This window comes from Oncorhynchus clarkii, chromosome 19 (genome assembly GCF_045791955.1).
Source record: "Oncorhynchus clarkii lewisi isolate Uvic-CL-2024 chromosome 19, UVic_Ocla_1.0, whole genome shotgun sequence".
Classification (NCBI taxonomy): Eukaryota; Metazoa; Chordata; class Actinopteri; order Salmoniformes; family Salmonidae; genus Oncorhynchus; species Oncorhynchus clarkii.
In genome coordinates this window covers 37,169,818-37,194,108 of record NC_092165.1, presented here as the reverse complement: position 1 = coordinate 37,194,108, position 24,291 = coordinate 37,169,818, and the positions used below count along the sequence as shown (strand labels likewise).

General features: G+C 43.1%; 1 protein-coding gene across 6 annotated transcripts in view; it reads right to left on the bottom strand.

The window, feature by feature from the left end:
* LOC139375108 (bone morphogenetic protein 4-like) overlaps window positions 1–23,522 on the bottom strand; it is a 29,294-nt gene extending 5,772 nt beyond the window's left edge. The window contains exons 1-6 of one of the 6 annotated variants that reach the window (XM_071116578.1): window positions 23,419–23,522; window positions 21,931–22,084; window positions 21,829–21,846; window positions 18,402–19,338; window positions 1,629–1,751; window positions 556–920 (exon numbers count right to left, since the gene is read on the bottom strand). In XM_071116578.1, the coding sequence (XP_070972679.1) occupies window positions 556–913 (358 nt within the window). In that variant the 5' untranslated portion in view covers window positions 914–920; window positions 1,629–1,751; window positions 18,402–19,338; ... (1 more) ...; window positions 21,931–22,084; window positions 23,419–23,522. Of the gene's footprint in view, window positions 1–555; window positions 921–1,628; window positions 1,752–6,248; window positions 6,544–18,401; window positions 19,339–21,828; window positions 21,887–21,930; window positions 22,085–23,418 lie in introns of those variants that run through there. The other 5 variants (XM_071116580.1, XM_071116581.1, XM_071116579.1 and 2 more) reach the window with 5 other exon arrangements.
* Window positions 23,523–24,291: the final 769 nt, after the last annotated feature.

The window sequence follows — 24,291 nt, the reverse complement described above, 5'->3', positions numbered from 1 at the left end:
TGGGAGGGGATGTCCTACATTTATGTTTTAGTGGTGTAGGAAATGTCGGATTTTCCCATTATTTTTTTCGTTGAGAGATGGGGATTCTTTGCTTACGGGTCCACACCCAGGCTAAAAAAAATAAGTTCTGGGAGATATGTGTTGCTGCCATCACTATTGGAATGTTATTGAATGGGGATGGATTGTTGATGTCCAGAAAATAAAAATGGTTCAAGATTATTTTTTAGGGAAGGCAGTGCTTCATTCCAAATAATTTGCTGTTTCAGGTGCTGGTTGGCCAATTACCTTGACTTACAGTACATTTTCTATACCGAGCTCTGTACATGGATTCTATAAATGGGGCATACGTCATAGACATGCACTGTAACTGTACACTATGAAATATGCACCTTTCCCATACTTATCAGAGGAAAGGTTATATCACTTCTGGATATCCACATGTACTCAATCCATGCAGATCGCTCTTTCTGATCAATATATTGATTAGGTTTGGGGCATAGGCCTGGGCCCCTCTGTACAGACAGAGAGACATTTACCCACTCACTCCCTCTTTACCTTCGTGGTGGAAGCCCCTCACGGTGTTGGCGCGGCTAGCCGACCTCTCGGGGTACTCAAAGGCAGCATCATGGGCACCGGCCTCCTCGGCCTCACCCGACTGCAGTCGGTAGAGGTCCAGTAGGTAGCGTGGCACGGTGGCCGAGCGGCTGGGCCGCGGTCGCCTCTGCAGCCCAAACATGTGCAGCAGCGTTGCCTCAAAGTCCCGCAGCAGTTCATGGCTCTGACCAGCAGTCTGGCTCTGCAGGCCCGGGGCTTTCTTCTTCCCTTCCTCAGGTATCAGACTAGCATGGTTGCTCTCTCCCAGCAGGACTTGGCATAATAAAATGACCATCAGCATTCGATTACCAGGAATCATGATGTCTCTGGGAAGGCAAAGACAGAGTAAAAATAAACAAGTGGTTGGTAGAGGGAGGGAGTTTAAAAGAGGACATGGAGTGTGTGAGAGAGAGGGAATAGAAATAAAGAGACTGTTATAAAGTGACATTCAACATTTGTCTACCCTTCCTAAATCTCCTTTTTCTAACATAACCTCCACCCCGCAGGACCCTTGACTAATGTTCTCACTGTAAATGTCCTCTAATTGGTTATAATTGTCCTGTCTGGCTTGTTTACAGTAAAATGGCCTCCGATCAGATATCTTCCCTATGCAGTTTATCTCTGGCGACATCCTCCAAGAGTTAACAGCTGGTTAAAAACACCGCTTTTTGAATGGAATCTGGGGGCCATTATTGTTACCCTGTCTCTCTCTCTCCCTCTTCCACTATGATTAGACACATAGGAGAAACAACCCTGGGGTCAAAGCAAAGTCTTAATTTGTTAAGTAGCCGAGTCCCTCATAAGTCTGACCCAACCAAGGAGTCAAAGGACCATGTGCCGCACATTCCACCAACATTTTCTCTGTAAAAGTGAGATTAGACGGTTTTCCTTTTCACTAGTGCCACCGAGTTATTTAATATCAAAAAATATGACCAACCTCAAATCAATGTTCTGAGAAAAAAGAAAGGGAGAAATGCAGAAAGCTGTGGCAATGGTGTCACATGGCATGAATTGAATAAGCATGGTCCACTTACCGACAGAAAATAAAGCATGGGAAAACAGTCCATGTTTGTTGGGAGCCAGCAATGGACGCGTTCCTCAAGGAAATGTTACGTGGTGCTGGGGGGCTGCTTGAGAGCGTTGGAGTGACCCTGTTCCTGAAATTTGCAGAAGAGAAAAGGGACATTGTAGTCATTGTAGTCTAGCCAGCGTAGAGGAAAGTACTTCTGGCTTTGACTTAACATGTATGTATGTGTGTGTGTAACCCAGTCTCTCTTTAAGGATTTTCACACAGACACATGGGGTAAAAGGTTACGCTAATGTTCTCTTTTCTGTAACTGGCAAGTCAGAGCAGGGAAACCGACTAAGAGCAGTTCCCAGAAGTGTGATGCCTTTTCAGGACAGAAAATGAAACAGCAAAAACACTTCATGTAACAATATGATTTGTAAACGTTCTACTCCATAATCTTCAGACTTTAGCAAACATATTTTTAAAGAGACAACACACATCCACACTTCATAAGCAATTTGTCTGTCAATTGAAAAAATATTGTCTTGCTGTTTTTTTTAGGTAGTAGGACCAAGTCATTGTAGAGAGCATACATTTACATAAACACTGCCATGTCTATGCAGAACACACAGACAGGCAGACAGAGTAGATGGACCCTCTCTTGTCCTCCCTCCTCATTAAGGCCAGCTATCAGATGGTTCATGATAGCTCTGTATTGATTAGTAGTGAATTAATCTGCATCCCAATGGCCTCAACAAAGGAGGCCAAAAGCGCTTTTTCAAGAAACTTAAAGAGCACCCCCCCCCCCCCCCCCCCCAACCTGTGTGAGCACCCATCAAAAAGAGACCCCCCTCGGTCCTCCCACCCTCAATTGTCCTGAGATATGTGGAGCCGCTGATGACAGGCCTGCTGCTCTGCTCTTTGACCAGACCGGCATCAATAGGTCCAAGGCCAACCACTATGGACTCAGCCAAGTACTAATGCTTTTCTATATGCTGTCCTCCTGTCCTGCCTGCAAAAGTGTAAGTTAGACATACTATATGTACCTACACACTATCTTTATCTTTAGTACATTGAAGAAGATCACTGCATTTTTATACTGTAGTCTCAAACCTGTGTGATATGAGTCTGTTGCACCTGGCGGTTTGTTTTCCAACCTGATCAAAAGCATTATTTGCTGTGTGAATGTTTTTATGTACCGGTATGTACATGTATTTTTACGCTGCACAAGAGTAGCCCTTCGGGGATGATAAAGATCTATTGAATTGAATAGAACCTTGTTTTTCCAGACCAGCCAGACTTCACACAAATTTGCCACTGCAGTATATTAACAACAAGAATCGTGTTATCCAATACAATTCACTCCAGATTGTCACGGCGAGGCAGTTCTAGAACTGAGACAATTCTCTCCAATCCCTCTATACACAGTGTTCTGTCCTGTAGATGGTTTACGCCCATTCTGTGGATCTATGACATCACAACAAGAGGGACTTGGCCCTAATGAATCTCTTGCTTAAACACACATTACTGAATCACGCTAATAAAATTAACGAGTGTTTGTAAAATAGGGCCTGGGCAAACAGTACCACAGAGCAGACACTTCGACTCAATGGGTGAGAGCGTCTCTGTGAGCATTTCGTCATCAGTTTGGAGCCCATTCCACTGGAAATGGACCAAGCGCTACAACAGCAAAGATGCACATTAACAATAACATCATGTCCACACTCACTGTGTGTGTGTGTCCGGGTTCATATCTCAGTGTTTATCTTTTTCCATCCATGGCTCACTGTACATGTAATCAAGGAAATCTTTAAACTTTTTTGTAACAAAATTAGACATTGACCTTTGTGCGACCTTGTGTTCTTGGTCGTGACACAAGGTCCTGTGTTGTGCGAGTGCTGACTGGTGTGTGTGTGTGTGTGTCTGCCAGCCCGTGAGAACCATGGCGAAGAGGCAGTAGGGTTCTGAAAATGATCAGCTCTATTACCCATGGGGTGGAGGGATAACGTGTGTGTGCATCTCTGACAACAAACGCTCATTGTGCCGAGAGGGCCTCTCCCATGATTACAGCGATTCAGACCGCTAAAAACAAAACAGTGACTAACTTCTTACAGAGCCACGTATTAAGTCGGTGTATTCCCCAAGTATGTTGACAACCTACGGCAGGTAGCCTAGCAGTTAAAGGCGTTGGACCAGTAACTGAAAGGTTGCTGGTTCCAATTCCTGAGCAGACTAAGTGAAACATCTGTTGATGTGCCCTTGAGCAAGACACTTAACCCTAATTGCTCCTGTAATTCGCTCTGGGCAAGAGCGCCTGCTAAATGAGTCAAATGTAAAATAAAATGACTGTGCCAGCTGATCTAAAGAGCATATAGGGATGTAACCAACAATGATGCTCATCACATTTCTTCCTCGTTCTGCTCTTATTGTAATAACCACTGTATAAGAGGGTGTCTAAAAGGATACATAACAATATGATTGAACCCTTTTATTGTGTTGGGTTATTCAGCTCATCAGCTGTGAGGCAGGCCTAAAGTAGCGAAGAGGGACAGTCCGGGAGAAAGCGTAAAATTCCAAGTCTGAGTTTTGAACCGAACAAGGGACAGCGCCATATTTTGCAATGAATGTATTGTTGCCCAGGGTGCAATTAAGCCTGGGCAGTTTGCTTCCTCTGGTCTGGCATAGTCCTCCTCCCTAGGCCTTTATTTGACTCCTCTCCCCTCTCTTTTTCTCTCTCTCCCTCTAACCAGAGATAATGTGATCAGACTATGCACATGGCCCTTTAGATGTGTTTCCTGAGGAATTTGACAGGGGTGTGGGGGGTGGGGCATTAAGTTCACAGAAGCAGTCATATCCCATGTTTCTTTTTTGTACAGTGGATTTTTTTAAAATCATTTTAAAAACCATGGTACACTCGATGGGTAGGTATATACTTGGTTGAAAGTAAAGCCTGATAGCTCTACTTATTTCTGACAATAAGTTGTGGACAAGAACAGCAGCAACATGGTTTTGAAGACAGTTCTAAGACAACAAATGGATGTTTCCAGTTATGTCTCCAATCACAGTCAATAATTATCAGTTGGTCTGTCAAATTAGCATTTTATATTTTAACATTCTTATCAGTTCATTAAACATTATTTAGTGTTTTTCCCCATTGAAGTTGTAATGAAAGTGAATGGCCATATCTTTAGGGCCAAGAAACAGTTTGATGTGAGAGCAAAGTTATTGAAGCGTGTGCCAAGGCAGGTTCATAGTTCATCGTTGAATGATAAATCTATAACCGCTAATGATCACATTTTGTATTCATCCCTTTTTTCGTTTGTTATTCTTCTTTTTAAGCTATAGGCCTAAGCATCGGTCTGTTTGTACTTAGCAAAGAGGCCAACTTCTCAAAATTAAGAACAGATACGTTTACTCTTGCTGTCAGCTCCATGCCCAAATCCTCTCTTAGAATTACTTGCTGTAAACTGTGGAATTCTGGTGGAGCCATTAGTCATCAAATCATTAATTCAAACAAACGAGTAATGTAATGATTGAAACATTTGGAATAGGCTAGTGTAAGTGGATGCAGATTGAGCAGTGCGAAGGTAAGGCTACATGCGTCGAAGAGGTCAGCTTGAGTCTGTAGTCCTGTAAATATTTACGGTAAACCTGCTGTCCCTCATTGTATTAATGAGTTTTTCTACAAAAACGTCTAAATTCGATAGGCTACATAGACTTTTATGAATTTGTGTGTGTAAGCCATGTGTTTGTAGTAGCGGTATAGATGTTTTTTTTAATGGTCCTACATTGCTTCGTCCTACGTTTCCATTACGTTTTAAATCCAGGCATTTGTTCTTAAATAACCATTGGGTATCGAAATGATCCTAATATTTTTTTATTTTAAACAAGTTTTGCATTTGAGAAATTTTAAATAGCCTAATTGAACTGAGGAACGTAGCTAAATTGACGCATGGAAGACCAGTGTGTCTTTGTCCAGGGGTGTCTAATCAATAAAAGTAGGCTTCGACTATAGGCCTACATATGGACTCAGTCCAAAAACGGACAAATCAGTAACAACCTAGAGATAAATGTTTTGATGAAAACATGCGGGTAGCCATTCCAAACGTTTACAAAATAGGAAATACGCGCACAATACTGTTCGTGCAGGTGTCTAACCCAGAGCCAATTTGTCAACAACCACAACAAATATCATAATCTATTTATGCAAGTTACAACAGTTAAAAACTCAAAAAGTAAGTATTCGTAACCTTCTTTAACAGAAAAGTACCTCATTAGTTGTTTATGTTAAACACTTTCTGACACCATTGTCCTAGCGTGCGTCAGGGTATACCTTAATCAATGTATTTCACTTCGGATCAAATTATTTCCATGAAGTAGCTTCAGTAATCCGATTAAATGCAATGGGATACATTTAATGTTCAGTATCACGAACATGATACTTTGTTGATAGGCTAACATTCTCAATTCTGCTATTTCAATCATGTAAATGGCTTTAAATTTGTTTTTAAATGTGGCCCGTCTGAGCCTTCTGCAATTTTGTAGCCTAATCCTGTACGGTACTTGGATATATGTAATGTTCTAGGATATATTGTTATGTCAATTTATCGAACATGCTACAGATATGAAGTTGAGCGGGGCTTACCATCAGTAGGGGTACAGGTAGTAAGTATCCTCGAGAAAAGTAAATATGACAAAAGAAAGTGTGAGCTCTCCACACGCAATGGAAGTCCAGGTGTAAAGCATGTACTGCAAACGCCGAATTAATTTATGGAGAGGTACGGTGGTGCTTTCGGATCATTAATTCCTTAACGACCACTCTAAAAAAAACAAGAGAAGAGACGATGGCCGGAGACCGAAGCGGTAGATGTATGAAGCAGCGTATGTTTGCAGCGGGGTTCCTATCTCCAGAAGTTCATGAGGGCGGAACACTGCGAGGACAGGCGTACTCTCCAACTGATCATGCATCTATTGCCCCTTGCCGTTTTTATGTGTCCGCCCTATTTAGCCTTCATGCCTCCTCCTACCCCCTCCACCCCCACCCCCATTCCGCCCAATTCCGCTGTTTCAAACACCTAAGATAAACCCCCTGTATCCACTCTCTCGAAGAGAGAGTCTCTCGAAGAGAAACACATTATGCGCAATATGTTTCAGACTAACAATGAGTTGAAACCTTCTAATATTATTTTTTAATATTAGAAATTTCGACCTGTAATTTGTCTGAAATATGTAATACAACATTGCTACCCTGCTAATTATTCAGATACATTTTTAATGCCAAACCTTTTAGTGCGTTCTGTTTTGAAAGCATGAGCGCGTTATTATGTTTTGACTGCATCTGGTCGACACACCACCCCACATAGCCTAAATTGGCCATTCAATATGTATTTTTTGACTGATGTGCGCGGAGCTGCATGAATACACTTCAACTCCACATTAGACCCATCACATAGCTAATAACGGCACAATTGCGTGTCCATTACGCCTTTCTATTTCTTCCTCAATCTCAATGTATTTCATTGCCAATGGATAAACTATCTGTTCCATTTCCTCAGTTTATCTGTTTACTGTGTTCCTATGGAAACGATCATCTGGGGTTCAAGGAAGCTTTTTTCATAGGTCTTCTAAAATGGTTTTGAAATAGGCTACGTTATAGGACTACCATGTGGAGTGACAAAATGTGCGTGCCATGGACAGTGGAATAGGAAGTGTCTTGTTACATTTTCACCTGAATATTCACCTGAATACTCCTTTCAACTTCTTCTTCCAAATATTCCACATATTAAGAAACCCTCAGACTAAATGAATGAAAGCTTGTAAGACGGTGTGATAAGAAGAAAAAAAATGATGTAGGCTACCTCACATTAAAAACTCCATGGTTGAAAAATCCTTGTTGACTGGGTAATTGTTAAACAAGCGTTGCTGCTACACCTTACCCCACAGCCCTTCAGTAACAGTTAAGTCTTTAAGACACATATTTTTAAGACTGCGGGGCAGAGAAATTGGCAATAATGAATCTTAAAGCCTTAAATCTGCTCTGGATCTCTCTGGTTCTCTGGCCGGGGTCACGTAAGCATCCTGAGAAATGTACTCCTAGTGAGGGGATTAGGCTGAGATTGAACAGTGGTCTAAACAGGATACGCTGGCGAGAGAACCTAATGCAAATGGCCGCCGTTGTTTCTCACGCTGTATTTACTTTAGTTTCCCCTGTAGTCATACATTAGTCGACCAAGTGGTTTCTGTTGGCGTGTCGTTGACTTTTGCCCAGTTATTACATATTGCCTTGTATGCATCCAGTGTCTTGTGGCTTTGTATGTAAAGTTTATTGCACTGTTAGATAATGAATGTCTTGCCTCAGACATAAATCTCCATGCGAAGTGGTTATGCACATCTGCAGCTAATCGGTGCAGTAAGCTGTGTTTTTGGGACATACTCAGAGGGCTGTGGGATTCACTCAAGATACTCTTTGAAGAGGGAGGGTTTCAGACGTTTTCGGAGGATCGGCAGGGACTCTGCTGTCCTAGCTTCAGGGGGAAGCTGGTTCCACCATTGCCAGGACAGAGAAGAGCGTTGACTGGGCTGAACGGGAGCTGACCCCCGTAGAGGTGGGACGGCCAAGAGACCAGAGGTGGCAGAAGGAGTGCTCGGGTTGGGGTGTAGGGTTTGAGCAGAGCCTGAAATTAGGGAGGGGCAAATCCCCTTGCTGCTCTGTAGGCAAGCACCATGGTCTTGTATTGGATGCGAGCTTCGACTGGAAGCCAGTGTAGTGTGCAGAGGAGCAGGGTGACATGGTAGAACTTGGGAAGGTTGAACACCAGGCGGGCTGCGGTGTTCAGGATAAGTTGCAGGTGTTTGATGGCACAAGCAGGGAGCCCAGCCAACAGAGTGTTGTAGTAGTCCAGACAGGAGAGGAGAAGTGCCTGGATTAGGACCTGAGCGGCTTTCTGTGTGAGGAAGGGTCGTAATTTACAGATGTTGTAGAGCAGTGGTCACCAACCTTTTCTGAGTAAAGATCACTTTCTGAGTCCAAATAAATGCTGAGATCTACTGCTCAGATGAAGAAAAAAAAAGATGACTTAAAAAACACTATGCAACATTAACCCATTAAAAATAGTTCTGTGGCAATGAGGTTTGTTCAGTAGGCTAGATGCCCAATACATTATCACTGCATATTGGCTATGCTTGAATTGTCCTGCCAATGTAGTTCTTCTCAGACCATTTAGAAATTATGTCAGCCAATTCATGTTGAAATTATATTTCAAATTGTAGATATATGATCGCAGTGGTAATAGATCATTTGTTGTATTACTTGTGAGGCACAGTTTAACATAATGATTTGCTTTTGATTTGATTTTACTGGACTGATGGCCTGCATCTGATGGTCAGTCTGCTGGGAGGGAGGGACGGAAGGAGAGAGCAGCAGTGAAGCTGCCTCTCAGTCGACTCACCGACCTTCCACTCTCTCTCCCTCCGCTGAGAAAAGTGGACACAGTCTTCCAGTTGATGGCGAAACTCAAGTCACACTGCATTATTCCTGCCACATGCGCCAATTCATGTTGTTACTCTTATGACCAGAGAAAGGGAAATATTCCTTGCTGTTAAAAAAGACACAAGCTGCCAATATTAACAACTATCTGATTGGCCAGAGGTAGGTCTATAGGTGCACTTGATTTGCTCTCTGGGCCTGCCGGGTATGCAAAGTTCTACCTTCAGGCACATGAAATGGTTCAAAATGGGAACACTGCCTTCCCGGCGCTAGGGATGCTGAATCAAGTACACCTACCGCCAACAGCTCCAAAAATAAAATAAATAAAAAAAATTAAAAAATAGGAACGCAAGACTTTATCGTTATTGTTTTTTACAGAAATGTTTGGTGATCGACTACAAATGCTTTGGAGATCGACCAGTCAATTGCAATCGACAGGATGGTGACCACTGTTGAAGAGCATGAACCTGCAGGAGCGAGTTACTGCTTTGATGTTTGAAGAGAATGACAGGGTGTTGTCCAGGGTCACGCCAAGGTTCTTTGAACTCTGGGAGGGGGACACTGTGGAGTTGTCATCCATGATGGAGAGGTCTTGGACTGGGAAGGCCTTCCCCAGCAAGAAGAGCAGCTCCGTGAATTATTTGTGAATGATTTCCTCCTTATGCACGGGCTCTTCCAGAACATTTTACCTGTTTGGGATCAATCCTATCTCCGAAACCTTTCAGCTTGATGAGTCAATCAAGTGTATCACACAATAACACAAACTGATGAAATGCAGACAAGCATGCTTGGAGAGAGGAAACAAAAGAAAATAAAGTAACCCCATTCCTTCAGTTGGCAGGGAGAGTGGAGAGAAGTGGAGGGACTAGATGTTCTGGTTCCACAGGGGCCTTCAGATGACCATAGGGATCCTCGATCCTCCCACTCTGGAGGGATAAGAGCTTTGCTGGGGTGCGATTTCCCCACAGTACAGGCCTGATGGGGCTGAGGGCACCTGGCTGTGGGTCTTTAATGGAGGTCCACTCCCAGGCATTGACCGGGCTTAGCCCCACTGAGCCCCATTAGATCCCTCTGAGATTACCAACCCTAGGTGGTTCAGCCCTACAGGCACTGGCTGAACCATCACCCATTGCACAGTCAGGGAGGGGACCGCAGTCAATTTACTCCCCCAAACTGATGTGGAAAATACCCCATTAGCCATACTTTGTACTTTCTGTTCTTTATAAAGATTGTTCATGCTTGTTTTTACTTTTCGCTTATTGCAGTAGCATTCCTCTTTTTATGTGAGCATGCTGAGCTGAGTCATCAGGTGGCATCTGCCATTGGGCAATTGAAAAGGTCAACAGTCCTGTGCCGGTGCTTTTGGTGAGAGAGTGGATGATTTCACCTCCACGGCTATGAGTCTCTAAATCCCGCTTGGAGCCACTCACCTGTGAACGCCAGCCCATAATCAACAGGAGCTCAAAGGTAACCTGGGAGTGCAGACCCCTGGCCCCGTGTCATAACACACCTTAGTTTTCTCTTTCTTTTTTTCAGATGTTTAGTGAAGTATTCACTAGTGCAGACACGTGCCACGGCAATTGATCAAACATAGCTTTCACTATAGGTCCCAGGCTTCTCGCTGGAACATTCTTCAACCAAGCCATCTCCTATTTCTGGGTAATGGTCTGTGCTACAGCGCGTTTGGCCAGTAATCCCTTAACTCAACCCATGGATCTCAAAGCCAGTAAGTGGCGGGAGGGGTTAAATGGAGGGAAAGAGGGTGGTGGTGAGGAGTTGAGGAGGGATTGCACAAACTATTTTAATCCCTATAATGGAATTGGCATGTAAACTCATGAACGTAGAAGTAAACACAAAGAAAATGAAGAGGGATGGATGTTGGATTGGTTAGAACAAAGAGAGGTCACTGCCTCTTCCGGCCTGTCTACTTCAGCTGAAAAACACTGTTTAATAAACACCATCAGTTTGCTTTTACACGGAATGTTGAAGTTTTAAGTCGCGGTTAAATGTTTTATCCACGTGAATGTAAATTTGAAGCTATAGTTTTAGCAAGAAAGCCTTATTTTGATAAACATCTTTCCATCGTCGAGCTAACGTGGAAAATGTTTTCCCCTTGAGGTCACTTGCACTGAATAGAATTTTGAAATCCTAAAGGTTTCGATGACATGCAAGTCAAAAGAAAGTAAAATTAAATGTTTTGTCAGAAATCGAACAGATGCTTCAGCTTGTATTGTTAAAAAACAATAATTTTAAGTATTGTAAGTGTTTACCGAAATACCCCAAAATATCTTATAGCCCCTGTCACACCCTATGTTCAACAGTCAAACTCGGGTACCACAGGCTCCATTAGAGAAAGCATCAGTGACACTTCAGTCCTTTGTTTGGGACTGAACTTGGGTCAGTAGATGATTGGAATCGTTTGCCACTCTTTTGCCAAGTGAGTGACAGGTCTTTAATGTCCCTCCATCTCCTGTTGTCGCTGGTTCAAAGCTCCTCCATGCAGATGTTATCAAAGGCAACCGCTCAAGTGAGTGGCATCCCTAGCCTTTTTTTAGGTCCGTCTCTCAGTGCAGAGGGATGAGACACTTCTGCCACAACACTGTCCAGACCCTGGCTGAGTGGAGCAACGCCTGATGCCAGAGCTCTAGTGAGCTTTGGAGACTTTCTCAATGGATTAAAAAGCTTTTTTTATCAGGGCCTTGGATTGGCGCTTAGAGATACCTCTTTAATCAGAGAGGGGAATTGAAATGGCCTAGACTTGGGGTCCTAAGAGCCCGAGCTAAGCCAGGAGGGAGTAGAACAAGCAGCCCAGTGAGTCCTACTGTTCTGTAATAAAGAGCCATGGTGTTATTGTCCACTGTGGAGTAGAATAGACTGGGATAGAGGGGAGTAAAGTAGAATGGAGTAGCTAGCATAGCTTAGAACACATATTGCCTTGTGGCCACGGCCCTACACGGTGCAGGATCTCTGGAGTATCCTAGTCAGTCAACCAATCAACTTACTTAAAGGGTCTCATAGTCAACCAATGATATTTCTTAAGAGAAGTAACTCAGCACAAAAAGCTGTTCATACATGCAGCAGAATTGACTCGCTGACAAAAGCTAAGCAGAGTTCCATTCCAAAGGCAAAGTTTTCCTAATCGAATTACCAGAGGGTCACAGACCATCAAAAGTAAACATGGCACTTGACTTTTGACCTAGAGCGCCAGCAGAACAGCAATGGCAGCAGGTAGGACGTCTTAAGTAACTCAACTTCAGTGAGTTCCAGGAACTACGGTATTGATATACTCTACACTACATCTATGTTATAGTTTAAGCACTGGCTGTGGAAAAGCATATCATCTTTTGAATCCAAAATAGACCGTGGACCAACCCCATGGACCTTTCAGCGACTCAAATTGGTTGAGTAAGATATTACATGAAAGCTAGTCAGTTCATACTCCCTCTTTCTGTTCTGTCTCCTTCTTTTTCTTGTTCTCTGCATATTAATTTTTACTGCACATCAATAGCCTAAAGCCCCCTGAACATTTTAGGCCATTGAGAAGCTCTTAAGTGGATGAGCGAGTGTTAACTATGTCTTTTCAAACCTTGACATTTAATACTATGTATAAATCACTCCGGGGACCTGTTATTCTTTCAAGAATGTAACTACATACTTTCAAATAAAACTTGAAAGGGCCCAGCAAGTTTTAAAACGCAGTGTGCGCTCCTAAGATGGCAGGAAGGAATTCCAAGCAGTCAGAATATGCTAACATCCCAGTGTGGGCGAACCGTGGGCAGGAAGATGGGACGCAAAGCAGAGGAGAGAAAGGAGAGGAGAGGGGAAAGAGGAGAAGATGAGAGGAGAGGAGAAGAACAGCAAGTTGGGTCATCATGGATATTGGGATAGGACATGGAGGACTGCTCATATGAACTTCCTCTTTCCATCTGTAGGGGACCAACCCTCTGTCAATTTAAACCGGGCCTGTCAAACTCATGGGCAGCACCAGGAACGGTTCCATTTTTATTTTCATGGGTTTCAGTGTTCAGTTCCCTGCTGAAAACACCCCTAGCATAGATCAGCATTCATTTCAAGATGGTCCATGATGGTATTTGCTGGTCTGTGCTGGTTGACCAGCATGGTCTAGCTGGTCAAGCTGGTCTGACAAGCGTGGTCTGTCTGGTTATGCTGGTTTACTAGCATGGTCTAGCTGGTTTTGCTCGTGACCAGCCTTTGATGTCATTTGGACATGGGTGACCAGTCATCGCTGTGCTTTGGACACTTGTGACCAGCCTTCACTCTGTTTTGGACACATACAAGCTTGTGCTGGGGATGCTGGTATGCAGGTGACCCAGCTGGTCCATGCTGGAGTATGCTGGTCAAGCATGGTCAAGCATGGTCTAGCTGGTCAAGCTAGTCTGATCACGCCCACCGATATAATTTTTCCCAGCATGCTCTATTGCCGTTTCATTTTTGTAATTGTTTGTTTCAATATATGTTTTGTTTATTGTGTTTTTGCATGTACATTGATGGATTAATTAATCTTATGCTACACAAGATCAATAACATACATGTTTCTAAACTAATCCAATCTCTTAGTTGGATTTATTGCATCCCTTACTGAAATGGCTGTTCCAGTTGAGCTGGTTTGGGTAGTATCATTTATATATTTTTCTAACCCTGGCAGTCATTCTGAATGCATATTGTGGGTGAAGAAAAGTTCCAATTGTTGGATATCCCCCCTCTGGCTGGATTCCAATAGGAATTAAACATCACTTTGCAAGCCAGTAGGATCCAAGATAGTACATTTAATTCCTTTGGTTTCCTATTGGTTCTGGGAACAAAGCCATACATTAAGTTTCCTGACCGGTAAACCAGAAAGTGACATTTTTGCTTGTTCTGGGAACGTACATTTTTAGACTGCTACGAGGTTCTGAGAACGCATTATTATGGTCCCCTGAAAGTTTTCCTGGGATGTTTTATTCATGTTCTGAGAATGGGAATAATAGGTTATTTGGAGGTTTTTAATCTTCCTTAAAACTTTCACTAAATGTTTCAATAAGACTTAAAAACACTTCTAGCTTAGTTTGGGTTAACTGTTTCTAACTCCAAGCACAGATAGGGCACATGGAAATTAATTTGCTTAGGCATTAATCATGCAAATACATGAAAAAAATGATAATGGCACGGCGTCATTGAGATTCAAACCGTATAATCTTCTCTATCCATGGAATTAGTCCACTGTGCCACCAGGATAGAGCTAGCATGCAAAGTGGTTCTATTTAGCCTGTTCAAACAGACCCCATTTCAAAGGAAACAAGCACTCATCAAGATTAGGGGTGGCCAATTAGTAGGCTCGGCCAACACACCTGAACACACTTCACAAGATAGGGGATAGAGAGAGTTTTGTTGACGCTGATAGAGGAATGTATACATTTTTTTATCCTACTAATGTTGTCTTGTGGTATATATGGAAAGTTTTCTTAATGTTCAGAGAACATGACTTTAAATAGAACCATGAGGAACACTGTAGGAAATGGTATGCTGAAGTACTGAAATTGCCAGAGAATAAGGATTTTTCTTAACGCCCTCAACAATTTGAAAACATCACTTTAAATAGAACCATGATGAAACCTGGTGGAAAGGTTATGCTGAAGTATTGACATTCCCACAGGAGAACATTGTTTCTTCACATTCTCTGAACTATTTGAGAACATTTCCAATGTCAAACCAGTTGGAGAATGTTTCTAGAACATTACCATTTTTTAAATAAATTTAACCATGTTTGAACTTTTAGGAAACATTGTGTTAAAGTATTGAAATGTCAAGAAAATAAAATTATTTTGTCAAATTCCTTAAATATGCTGAGAATGTTCCAAAGCCAAGCAAATATCTTGCTCTATTTCTAGAATGTTGTGGGAAGGTTGTGTGCAAAATAACCATAGGACAACCTCACTCTCACCAATCTTAAAGAAACATATGGTTCTCAGAAAGTTATCTGTTAGCTGGGATGTGACAATGCTGGTTTTGCTGGTGACTAGTTTATGCACCAGTGTCCAAAACACAGCAAAGGCTTGTCACCAGCAAAACACAGCGAAGGCTGGTCACCAGCAAAACACAGCGAAGGCTGGTCACCAGCCAAACACAGCAAAGGCTGGTCACCAGCCAAACACAGCAAAGGCTGGTCACCAGCCAAACACAGCAAAGGCTGGTCACCAGCCAAACACAGCAAAGGCTGGTCACCAGCAAAACACAGCAAAGGCTGGTCACCAGCCAAACACAGCAAAGGCTGGTCACCAGCAAAACACAGCAAAGGCTGGTCACCACGAAAACACAACGAAGGCTGGTCACCAGTAAAACACAGCGAAGGTTGGTCACCAGCAAAACACAGCGAAGGTTGATCACCAGCAAAACACAGCGAAGGTTGATCACCACAAAAACACAACGAAGGCTGGTCACCAGTAAAACACAGCGAAGGTTGGTCACCAGCAAAACACAGCAAAGGCTGGTCACCATAAAACACATCGGCACATCAGAAACACAACAAAGGCACCACGAAAAATGTTGTGAAGACTGGTCACCAGCAAAACTAGCACCTATGCTGGACCAGTGGTCTATGCCGTTTTTTTCAGCAGGGTTATCAGGCCTCAACATCAGATTCAGTGACCTGCAGATTTTGAAAGTTGAAGGGATGAATGCTGACTGCTTTTGACATCTTTATTATCACCCTTTGTTCTGGTTCTGTCAGCAAGGTTAGAAAGACACTGCTGCTAGATACATCGACTTGTGGCTTGGCTCACTGTCTAATGTGCGTTGTTGTATACTTATAACATTCTTGATATGTCTAACGTTTTCTGTAAGATGATCGTGGAATGTGAAAATGAATATTGGCAAAACTGCATTGAGACTATGTTCACATCAAGTTTCTATTTAGTTACAGATCATTCATTTTTCTGTAAACCAGAAAACAGAGACATTGTGTAAGCAGCTGGCGGTGATTAATCGGGGGCTCGACGAATATATCAAAACAGTAGTAAAAGCAATACATTTATTAATTTATAAGGAGTGACTGAGTTGTTTATCAAACTTGCGGTCTCTAGCTTGGATATTTGTTTAATCAAATTTGTTTGTAATGTCAACATCGCACGACAGCTTTATTTGAAAGACTGAAAAGGAAATATATGTCATATACTGTGTAAAGTGTGTATGTGTGTAAGTATAGCACTGTTACAGGGTGTGTTTCATATGCTGCAGGTCCTCTGAAAACTATACCATTATTTGATAAGACATTGTGTTAAGAAAATTAGGTTCGACCGCCAAGTCAGCTAGAAGTCAACTATTCCCCTCCGACACAATTAAATGGAAAGCCTTAATCCACTTGGGTTGGGTTTGTCAAGATGTAAAGTCCCCATAGCTAGGCCTCAGATGTGGATGACTCACACGTGACATCACAGTTTACAGTCGGATGCCACACTCGGGGTGCCCAACCTCATGCTTGGAATTTTGTGGAGATGTAGGTGGTCAGGCGATGAGGTCACCGTGCAGCTAAGGGCTTTGGGAAACGCCATAGCCTCTTGTTTGGGATCCGCTGTGCTTCCGATCTCTCCGTGGGAACCAATGCCCTGCATATGTGTGCCATGGAAAAAGCACTGCAAGTAGAATGGAGTCCCAGGCCCCCAGGTTCCACCCAGCACTACATAATTAAACAAGGAGGGAATTTTACACACTTTAAAGAGAGTCCCTCTCCACTTTACTTTGGGCCAACAGCGCGTAATTGCTTTTGCTGGAAAAGCTGAAGTTTTGGGGAGCGGTCTAAATATCTTGGTGAAACTGGTAGCAACAGAGCTCTCCATGTAAGTATGGGTCTGTTGAAGTTGTTTGGGAGGAAAACTTTCAGATTAAAGCACCAAGGGATATACACACTGATTTGCCCTTGAAAGCAACCAACTAAACACATCCTGCGACTGCCTATAGAATCTACAACTAGATTCTTAAATGCATAAACATGCACCCTACTTTTATGGGACTGCAGGTTTGTGACATTCTAAGTAAATGGGGAGTTGTTGGAATGTATGGGGTTGTGGGAGGGGGAGGCCAGGGGTTCACAATAATTCCCTTTTGTAGGATATCCTATGATCTTTTTCTGGATGGCTGACTGAAAAGTTAATTTCTAGCTGGTAATTGTAGGTTATTTTGCCCTATGAGTGCAATTTCAGATTTGATAAACGAGTCCCTTTGGCAGTGCAGCGTTTATTTTCTGTGGGTTGATTTGAGAGCTGCAGCTCAGGGGTGGGATCCAGTCTACCCCACACGTCTGCCTGCCTGCCTGCTTGAGTCTAACCTGGGGCATGGCACCCTGACAGACAGCTCAGATCCCTACTGTAGTGTAGAGTTCACCCCACAGCACTAGAAAGGTTTCAAGTTTTAAGGTGGTTACCGTGAGTTAAGTTATGTTATAAGTGCAAATGTGTACAAGTCGCTACTGACTTTTTTCTAAATCCAGTTTTATTTACGATGCTTCTACTGTATGTGATTTCTTCAGCCTCCATGTTTAAATGTATTTATTGCACTTATAGGGTATGCTATGACAATTGGTCCACCTCCAGTTTATTTTGTTTACCTAGTAACGGTGTAGGTTAAAACCTCTTAAACTCTGACCCCCTCTGGTGGCATTTTCTAAACGACACATAATATTGTATACTACCCTCATAAAGTACATTTTGGTTTTAAAACTATAAACACGTGCTTAGTACTCTTAGACAGGTAAGAACTGTGGGATTCAGATAAAAGTGTCAAAAACAAAACAACTACTACAGAGGCCGAGATACAGCAGACCAAACAAACCTGAAATGTACCGTTTTTTAAATGTATTTTTTATTTGGAGGGTTGGAGTACCCCCAATTGTCCCCATGTTGAGGAATAAGAGATTTGAAAGGTTTTAGATAAAACATGTCACCAATTACTGTTCCCAAAACAATAACAAATTCTCAGATAATTTACCTAATGGTGGTGCTCTAAACATGCACAAATTCCCCCTTTCCATGCGTACTAAATATTTAGACTTTTGATGACATTGCATACATCTGATTTTAAATCTGCGGTTAGGGGGCACTTTGCAACCTGAGCTGAAGTGTGCTGAGAAGCCCTTAACATCATGGTTTAGTCACATTACCTGTAACTCACAGTCAAAATCAGCATGTTGCTGAACATTTACCACAGAATGAGTCTTAGAGCTGTCATGCCACACAATGTAAAATCCCAGAATGTTACGTTGGTCATCCTAATGAAGCACAACCGCAAAAAACATGAAAACATTTGAGAAAAAACGTAAACCTTCAAGTGATGCATTGTAGTTTTCCTCGTCAGGCACTCAGTGCTAATCCGCCTGGCTAACTCAAGCCACATTTTCTGCTCTCTGCACTTTCACAGTGGTCCCTGGGGCTAGTTGACATGACACAAATTTTCCGCTGTCAATAAAAAGATAAATAAATGATAAAATGGTGATTTCAAAATGACTCACAAGCATTAGGCTTGTTTTATTTTTTTTTAAACTGAAGGACCCTTAAGATGGCTGCAGCTAGAAATCATGCACTTTTACTATGGCAGCGGCTGAGGGGCCTGGGAGCAGGTGTGTGTGTGTGTGTGTGTGTGTGTGTGTGTGTGTGTGTGTGTGTGTGTGTGTGTGTGTGTGTGTGTGTGTGTGTGTGTGTGTGTGTGTGTGTGGACTAATAGGTTTATGTACTATATGCCTTATCTGTGCCAATAGATTCACCATGTCTTCTGCATATCACAAACTAAGCCTTGCTTTTTCAGCTTCATACATACAATTTCAAGACACCCCTTTCCCTATGTGTTATTTCATGGCAATACTAAACAATTTGGATGAGTTGAAATAATCCCAGTACTCTGGATAAGGTTCACAGCACAGGGAGTAGAGAGAGGATACCATGCTGGATGAAATGATGGACAGGCTATCCAATCTTGGATCCTCCTTTTAAGAGTTGGAAACACATCTCCCCATCATGTTTTATTGTGTTTTGTTCTCTAGGTCTCCGGTTCCACTGTAACCAACACCTCCTATCCCAATCTGCTTTTCCTCCCTTGGTGCCACGGGTGTGAAAAACGGAAAGCTCAAACCTCACCGTGTGGGCCTCCTGGTCACTGTGGCAACCGTTCAAACATGGCAGCGGTTGGTGCTGGGTTAACTGCCAAATTTGTTGCATTGCTCCATCGGTTACCTCTCCAGTACCTTGTGCCATCAGTGGGGAGCCTGAAACACAGCAGGAAAGAGGAGGTGAGACGAGAAGGATGGATAGGAGGGAGAAAAGGGGGCAACCCAGGACCTTCTCTGAGGTCTCCAACCCACCACGTGTACGCTGGTTAGATCCAGAACACACCAGCGTTCCCCATGGTGTCTCTCCCAGCACGGCTCCAGCTGTTAGCAGCTTGTAAAAAAAAAACGTTTTATGACAGTGTATCTGTTATTTATTTATCACTCCTGAGTAAGAAACACAAGCAATTAGCTACAGTACACACAGTCTCCTGGCAGAGAGAGGGACGAGCTGCCAGGTTTCAACCACAAGATGACTTTCCACCACTGAGGCATATTCGTCAAAGCAGCTCGGTCAATTAGCCTTCTTTCTTAACAATTGACCAGAGGTAACCAAGGGAGACGCCTGCTTTCCTTTAATCTGGCTCAACTTCCAGATACAGCTAAATCTTTGGTATATTTTCAAGGAGATACCAAAATAGTGAAATTAACCTCAATTTGAGATCCCTGAGACTGGTGTTGACAATACATCAACAGAAACCCCTCTGCTGGCCTTAAATGGAAATGAGGCTTGTTGCCGTTAGGGAAGCACAGTAATATGCTGTTTACGTGGTTACTTTTGACTTGATTATTTGTAACTCCACAGTGTTTTAGGACATTCTTCCATCTATTGGGCGTTAGCCGTTGTTGTTATTGCCTGCATCTGCTGAAAACCAAACAATGGCGGGTGGTCACCTTTCATCATGGTATGATGGGAATGGGAATGTATTTGGTAATGGGAAACGGTACAACAGCTTTGAGAAAAGTGACATCATTTGCTTTTAAACTTGTTTTCGGTCCGTTTGCCAGGGGTGAAGCAAACCATCTGTGGCTGCTGGAGGGGGTCGTGGCTTTGGGGTATGGTTCAGTCCACTTTTGTTTACATGCCTGTGTTTTGTTTGGGTTTCAGGGCAATTTTTCGAGATGCGTGTTGCCTGACTGTCATTTCACAGTTATCGTGGTAGTTATCGTTAGATTCACAGACACAGATAATTTGGAGCTAAGGTCACTGAGAGCTGATCTATCCTCAAACAACTGTCTTTCTCTAAACTCTGCCCAATACTGTTCTGCAACCCCACACAGACACACAGACAGACACAGATAACTGTACAGATAATTACACCCATAGAGAACTCTGTTGTGCTAGCCCAGACCGTTCAGTTGCGCTATCTCACAGCTGTTTGCTGAGGACGGTGAGGTCTCTCTGCATAAATTTCACTGATATCACCTCCATCAGAGAGCCATAAAGCTGATTTATTATAAATACAGCTCTCGTGTGTTTACTGCGCACATTCTTGGGCCTGCAACATCTTTCAAAGTGAGCACTTGCAGGTGCTCCGGCTCAGTCTCTGTGGGGCAGACTGGAATAGAAACTCAGGGGGGAAGACAGAAGGGGGAAGAGAAAGAGAGAGGAGATAACAAAGGAAGGTGGTGGGGCAAGAAAACATGGCAGCCATTACTGTGGTGATTTAGCTGGAGCTGAGGTGATAAGGATAATGCACTAAAGTGTTGAGTTACTTTCTGTCCCCACTTTCAGCTTCCCAAGAATAAATCTGGAGCTGGGCTGAAGGGTATTTTTCCTAATAGCCCAGAAGCAGATGACACGTTAACATTCCCCATTAGTCAGGGTGTTCACAGGGAATAGCAGGCTAGCTAGCTGTAGCCATCAGTAGTTTAGCTGTAGTAGTACCAGAGGTAAAGAGGGCTAGCTAGCTAACTTTAGTTAGCAGTAGTTTAGTTGTAGTATTACCAGAAGGTTAGCCATCCTTTTTTATCATCATCCATCATTGTCTTTTACCTCCCAAATGTAGAGGTACACCTCTGTAAATCATTCATTTGAACTGGTGCCTGTGCTGCTTGATTTCAAACCAAAATGAAAATGGATAGCCCTAACATCATACAGCCTCAAAATGGAGGCCAGTTGACTGCACTGACCTGGTCGGGAGGATCTCAATTTTCCCTCAGGTCGCTATATCTGTACTGTCTCTTTATCTCACCTCTTTTTCTGATAATGACACTGCAGAAAAGGCTAGAGAGGGAGGGAAGACATCTTGGCTCTGCTTGTGGAACCTTAAGTAGTTCAACAATAATAAGCGAGAGGACAGAGAGACGAGAAATGTGAGACATTCCAGAAATGCGAGGGAGCTGCTGGCTTTGTGGATACAGCGGGAGATTGACCAAACCTAACACCAGGAACTCTGACCCGCTGATCTGCATCTTTGTGTCTCTCTGCTCTGCCCTAAGTACCTCACACAGCCCCCCCCCCCTCTCTCTCTCTCTCTCACTCTCTCTCACTCTCACACACTCACACACTCACACACACACACACACACACACACACACACACAGTATCAAAAGCATATGGCTTGCTGAATGCGAGTGAGAATAAGGAGGAGAGATTCTTCTGGCAACATCTCCGCACACAAAGCAAGGGAGAGAGTTGTTGATTACCTTGAGGGTCAGCAGTCACTGGAAAGAGAAGAGTAGAACAGCAGGAGCTCCAGATTTTCTGGCATGTGAAGAGAGAGGAAAGATTATGAGGAAATCACTCACTTTGATGGAAGCCTTTTAGCAAACTTGTCAGCTATAAATGTGTTCATTTTTGCATCAGACAGGCTCCCACTCATCCCACTTCTTCGCCATTTTTCTTCTCTCTCTCTCTTCCCCCTCTCTTTTCCTCTCTCTTCATTTGGGCAATCTTTTGTTGCTGAATGAAAAAAAATCCCACTGAAATTTTAGACTGGATTTGCCCTAATGAAATATGGATAAACCCCTACAAACACATTCATTAATTATAATAATTATATTTCACATTTCCTGTTGCTGCAGGATTATTTTTCTGTTGTTGCAAACTGCCTCAGATTAAGATCTTACATCTGTATAAAGATGAGTAACAGCTACCGTAAACAGTACAATTGTTCTTTAAAGCACCTGTTTTGTCCACTGTGTGTCAAGCTCTCTGTTTGTTTACACACGCACGCACACACACGCACGCACACACACACACACACACACACACACACACACACACACACACGCACACAAAGCAACATGTAAACAGATATACCCACAAACGTCCTACCGCTGGTCACAATCTGGCCTGTGTTTACTTCCCAGCATTTATTCACGGGGTGGAAATATTTATCCTTGATGAAGCATGCATTTATCCTGCTTTTTTCTCCCCGACCACAACCTCTAAAATCAAATAAACGAGAGAGCTGTATTATTTTCTTCATGAAATCCCATCAAGAGGAATGTCTGGAAATCCATGTCCTACTCCTCCATCATCCCCTGTTCCCCTCATTACCCAACATGTTGTTCCTATTACGCCTCTACATCTTTTATTTTTATCAAGATAAATGTGCTGAGAAATCATTTCATATTCCTCTTTTGCTTATTGCCTGCTCAAACAAGGGTTCACTAAACTGAACCAATTTGCTGCGTGGTTGTGGTGTTGGAGGTATTCTCTCAGAGCATATTGCTTTGACTTCATAAAGGCTGTACATGAACAGACGTACTGAGCTTTGTTGGCTTTTTCAAACATAAGGAGTAGTTTACTTGGCTCTCATTAAGGATGGAACACAAGCCGGACGACTTTACGAAGTTACAGAGAGCACAGGCGGCTGGTGGCACCTTCATTGGGGAGGACGGGCTCATGGTAATGGCTGGAACGAAATAAATGGAATGGTATCGAACACATAAAACACATGGTTTACATGTGGTTGATACCATTCCATTTACTCCATTCCAGCCATTACTAGGAGCCGTCCTCCCCTCAGCAGCCTCCTGTGACAGAGGGAAGAAATACCATCTGTAAATATACCTATCAATCACAACTGTATCCAGACCAGAGAGGAATAAGGAGAATCTGTGTTCTATAAGAATTTGCATTGAAATAAACAAAGGGGCCACATATCCCTCCAAAGTCACAGATTAACAAGTGACTTTCTTTCTTCAAAACAGTTCTATTTATTCCAATTCTTTTAACAGCAACCCAGCTAGCAAACTCAATATCGTCTGATATATCTGGAAGTTAAACACCTCTGTTTAGCAATGACACGAAAGGGGCCCCAGTTGAGCTCATTGGGGGGTCCCTGGGAGCTGAAATGGCGAGAGCCTGCAACGGAGACTCCAGGGGAACCAGCGCTGTCCACACAGAGCTGGGTGAAACGGGGGAAAAAGAAAAAAACAATTAGCCAGTGTGTGAACAAGCCCTTGTTTATTGACTTTCTGAGGAAACTTTATTAACCTGCCCAGCCTTGAATGGAAGACACCTGCTGTTCGCACTTAGGCTGTCATTACCACTGTGGAGGGAGCAGGGAGGGTCCCAGTGATGCTCGCTGCAGCCTGCTGTTCCTTTGTCCCATGCCCGTCATCCAGCAATTGAGCACTACGATGGTTACAATGAGATTGCACTTTGTTGGGTATCGTCGCTAAGCTGACAGACCTTTTTCCCCTCACTTGTCGGCAATCAAATTACAGCAGACAACCCCACTGACTCTGGTTTTGTTCCTTTGTCTGTCCGTTTGTCTGTTTGTCCGTAAAAATAGGCAGAGTGCTATCCATGATTGACTTTTGTGAGGTTGCCGTTGGTGAAGTGGGTGATTGTGAAAGAATCATATTCGGACAATACGGATACAGAAACAATTTTAAAAGCAAAGAGACCAGGACGGACACATTGAGTCATTGTGGCTCAAGTGAAGTGGCAGGGTGCATGGGAGGACTGGGTATTGGGATTTCACACAAAAATATTGACCGAGGTAAAAACTTAAATTTAGCATTATTGTCCCCCCCCCACCCTTTTATTTAAACTTTCCCCTTAAAAAAAACTCACATTGCTGAGCAACAGTTGCCCATGCCAGCAAAGTCGGTGGTGAGCTCACCCCTAAGAGGGACAGAAACATTGCAGTCTGT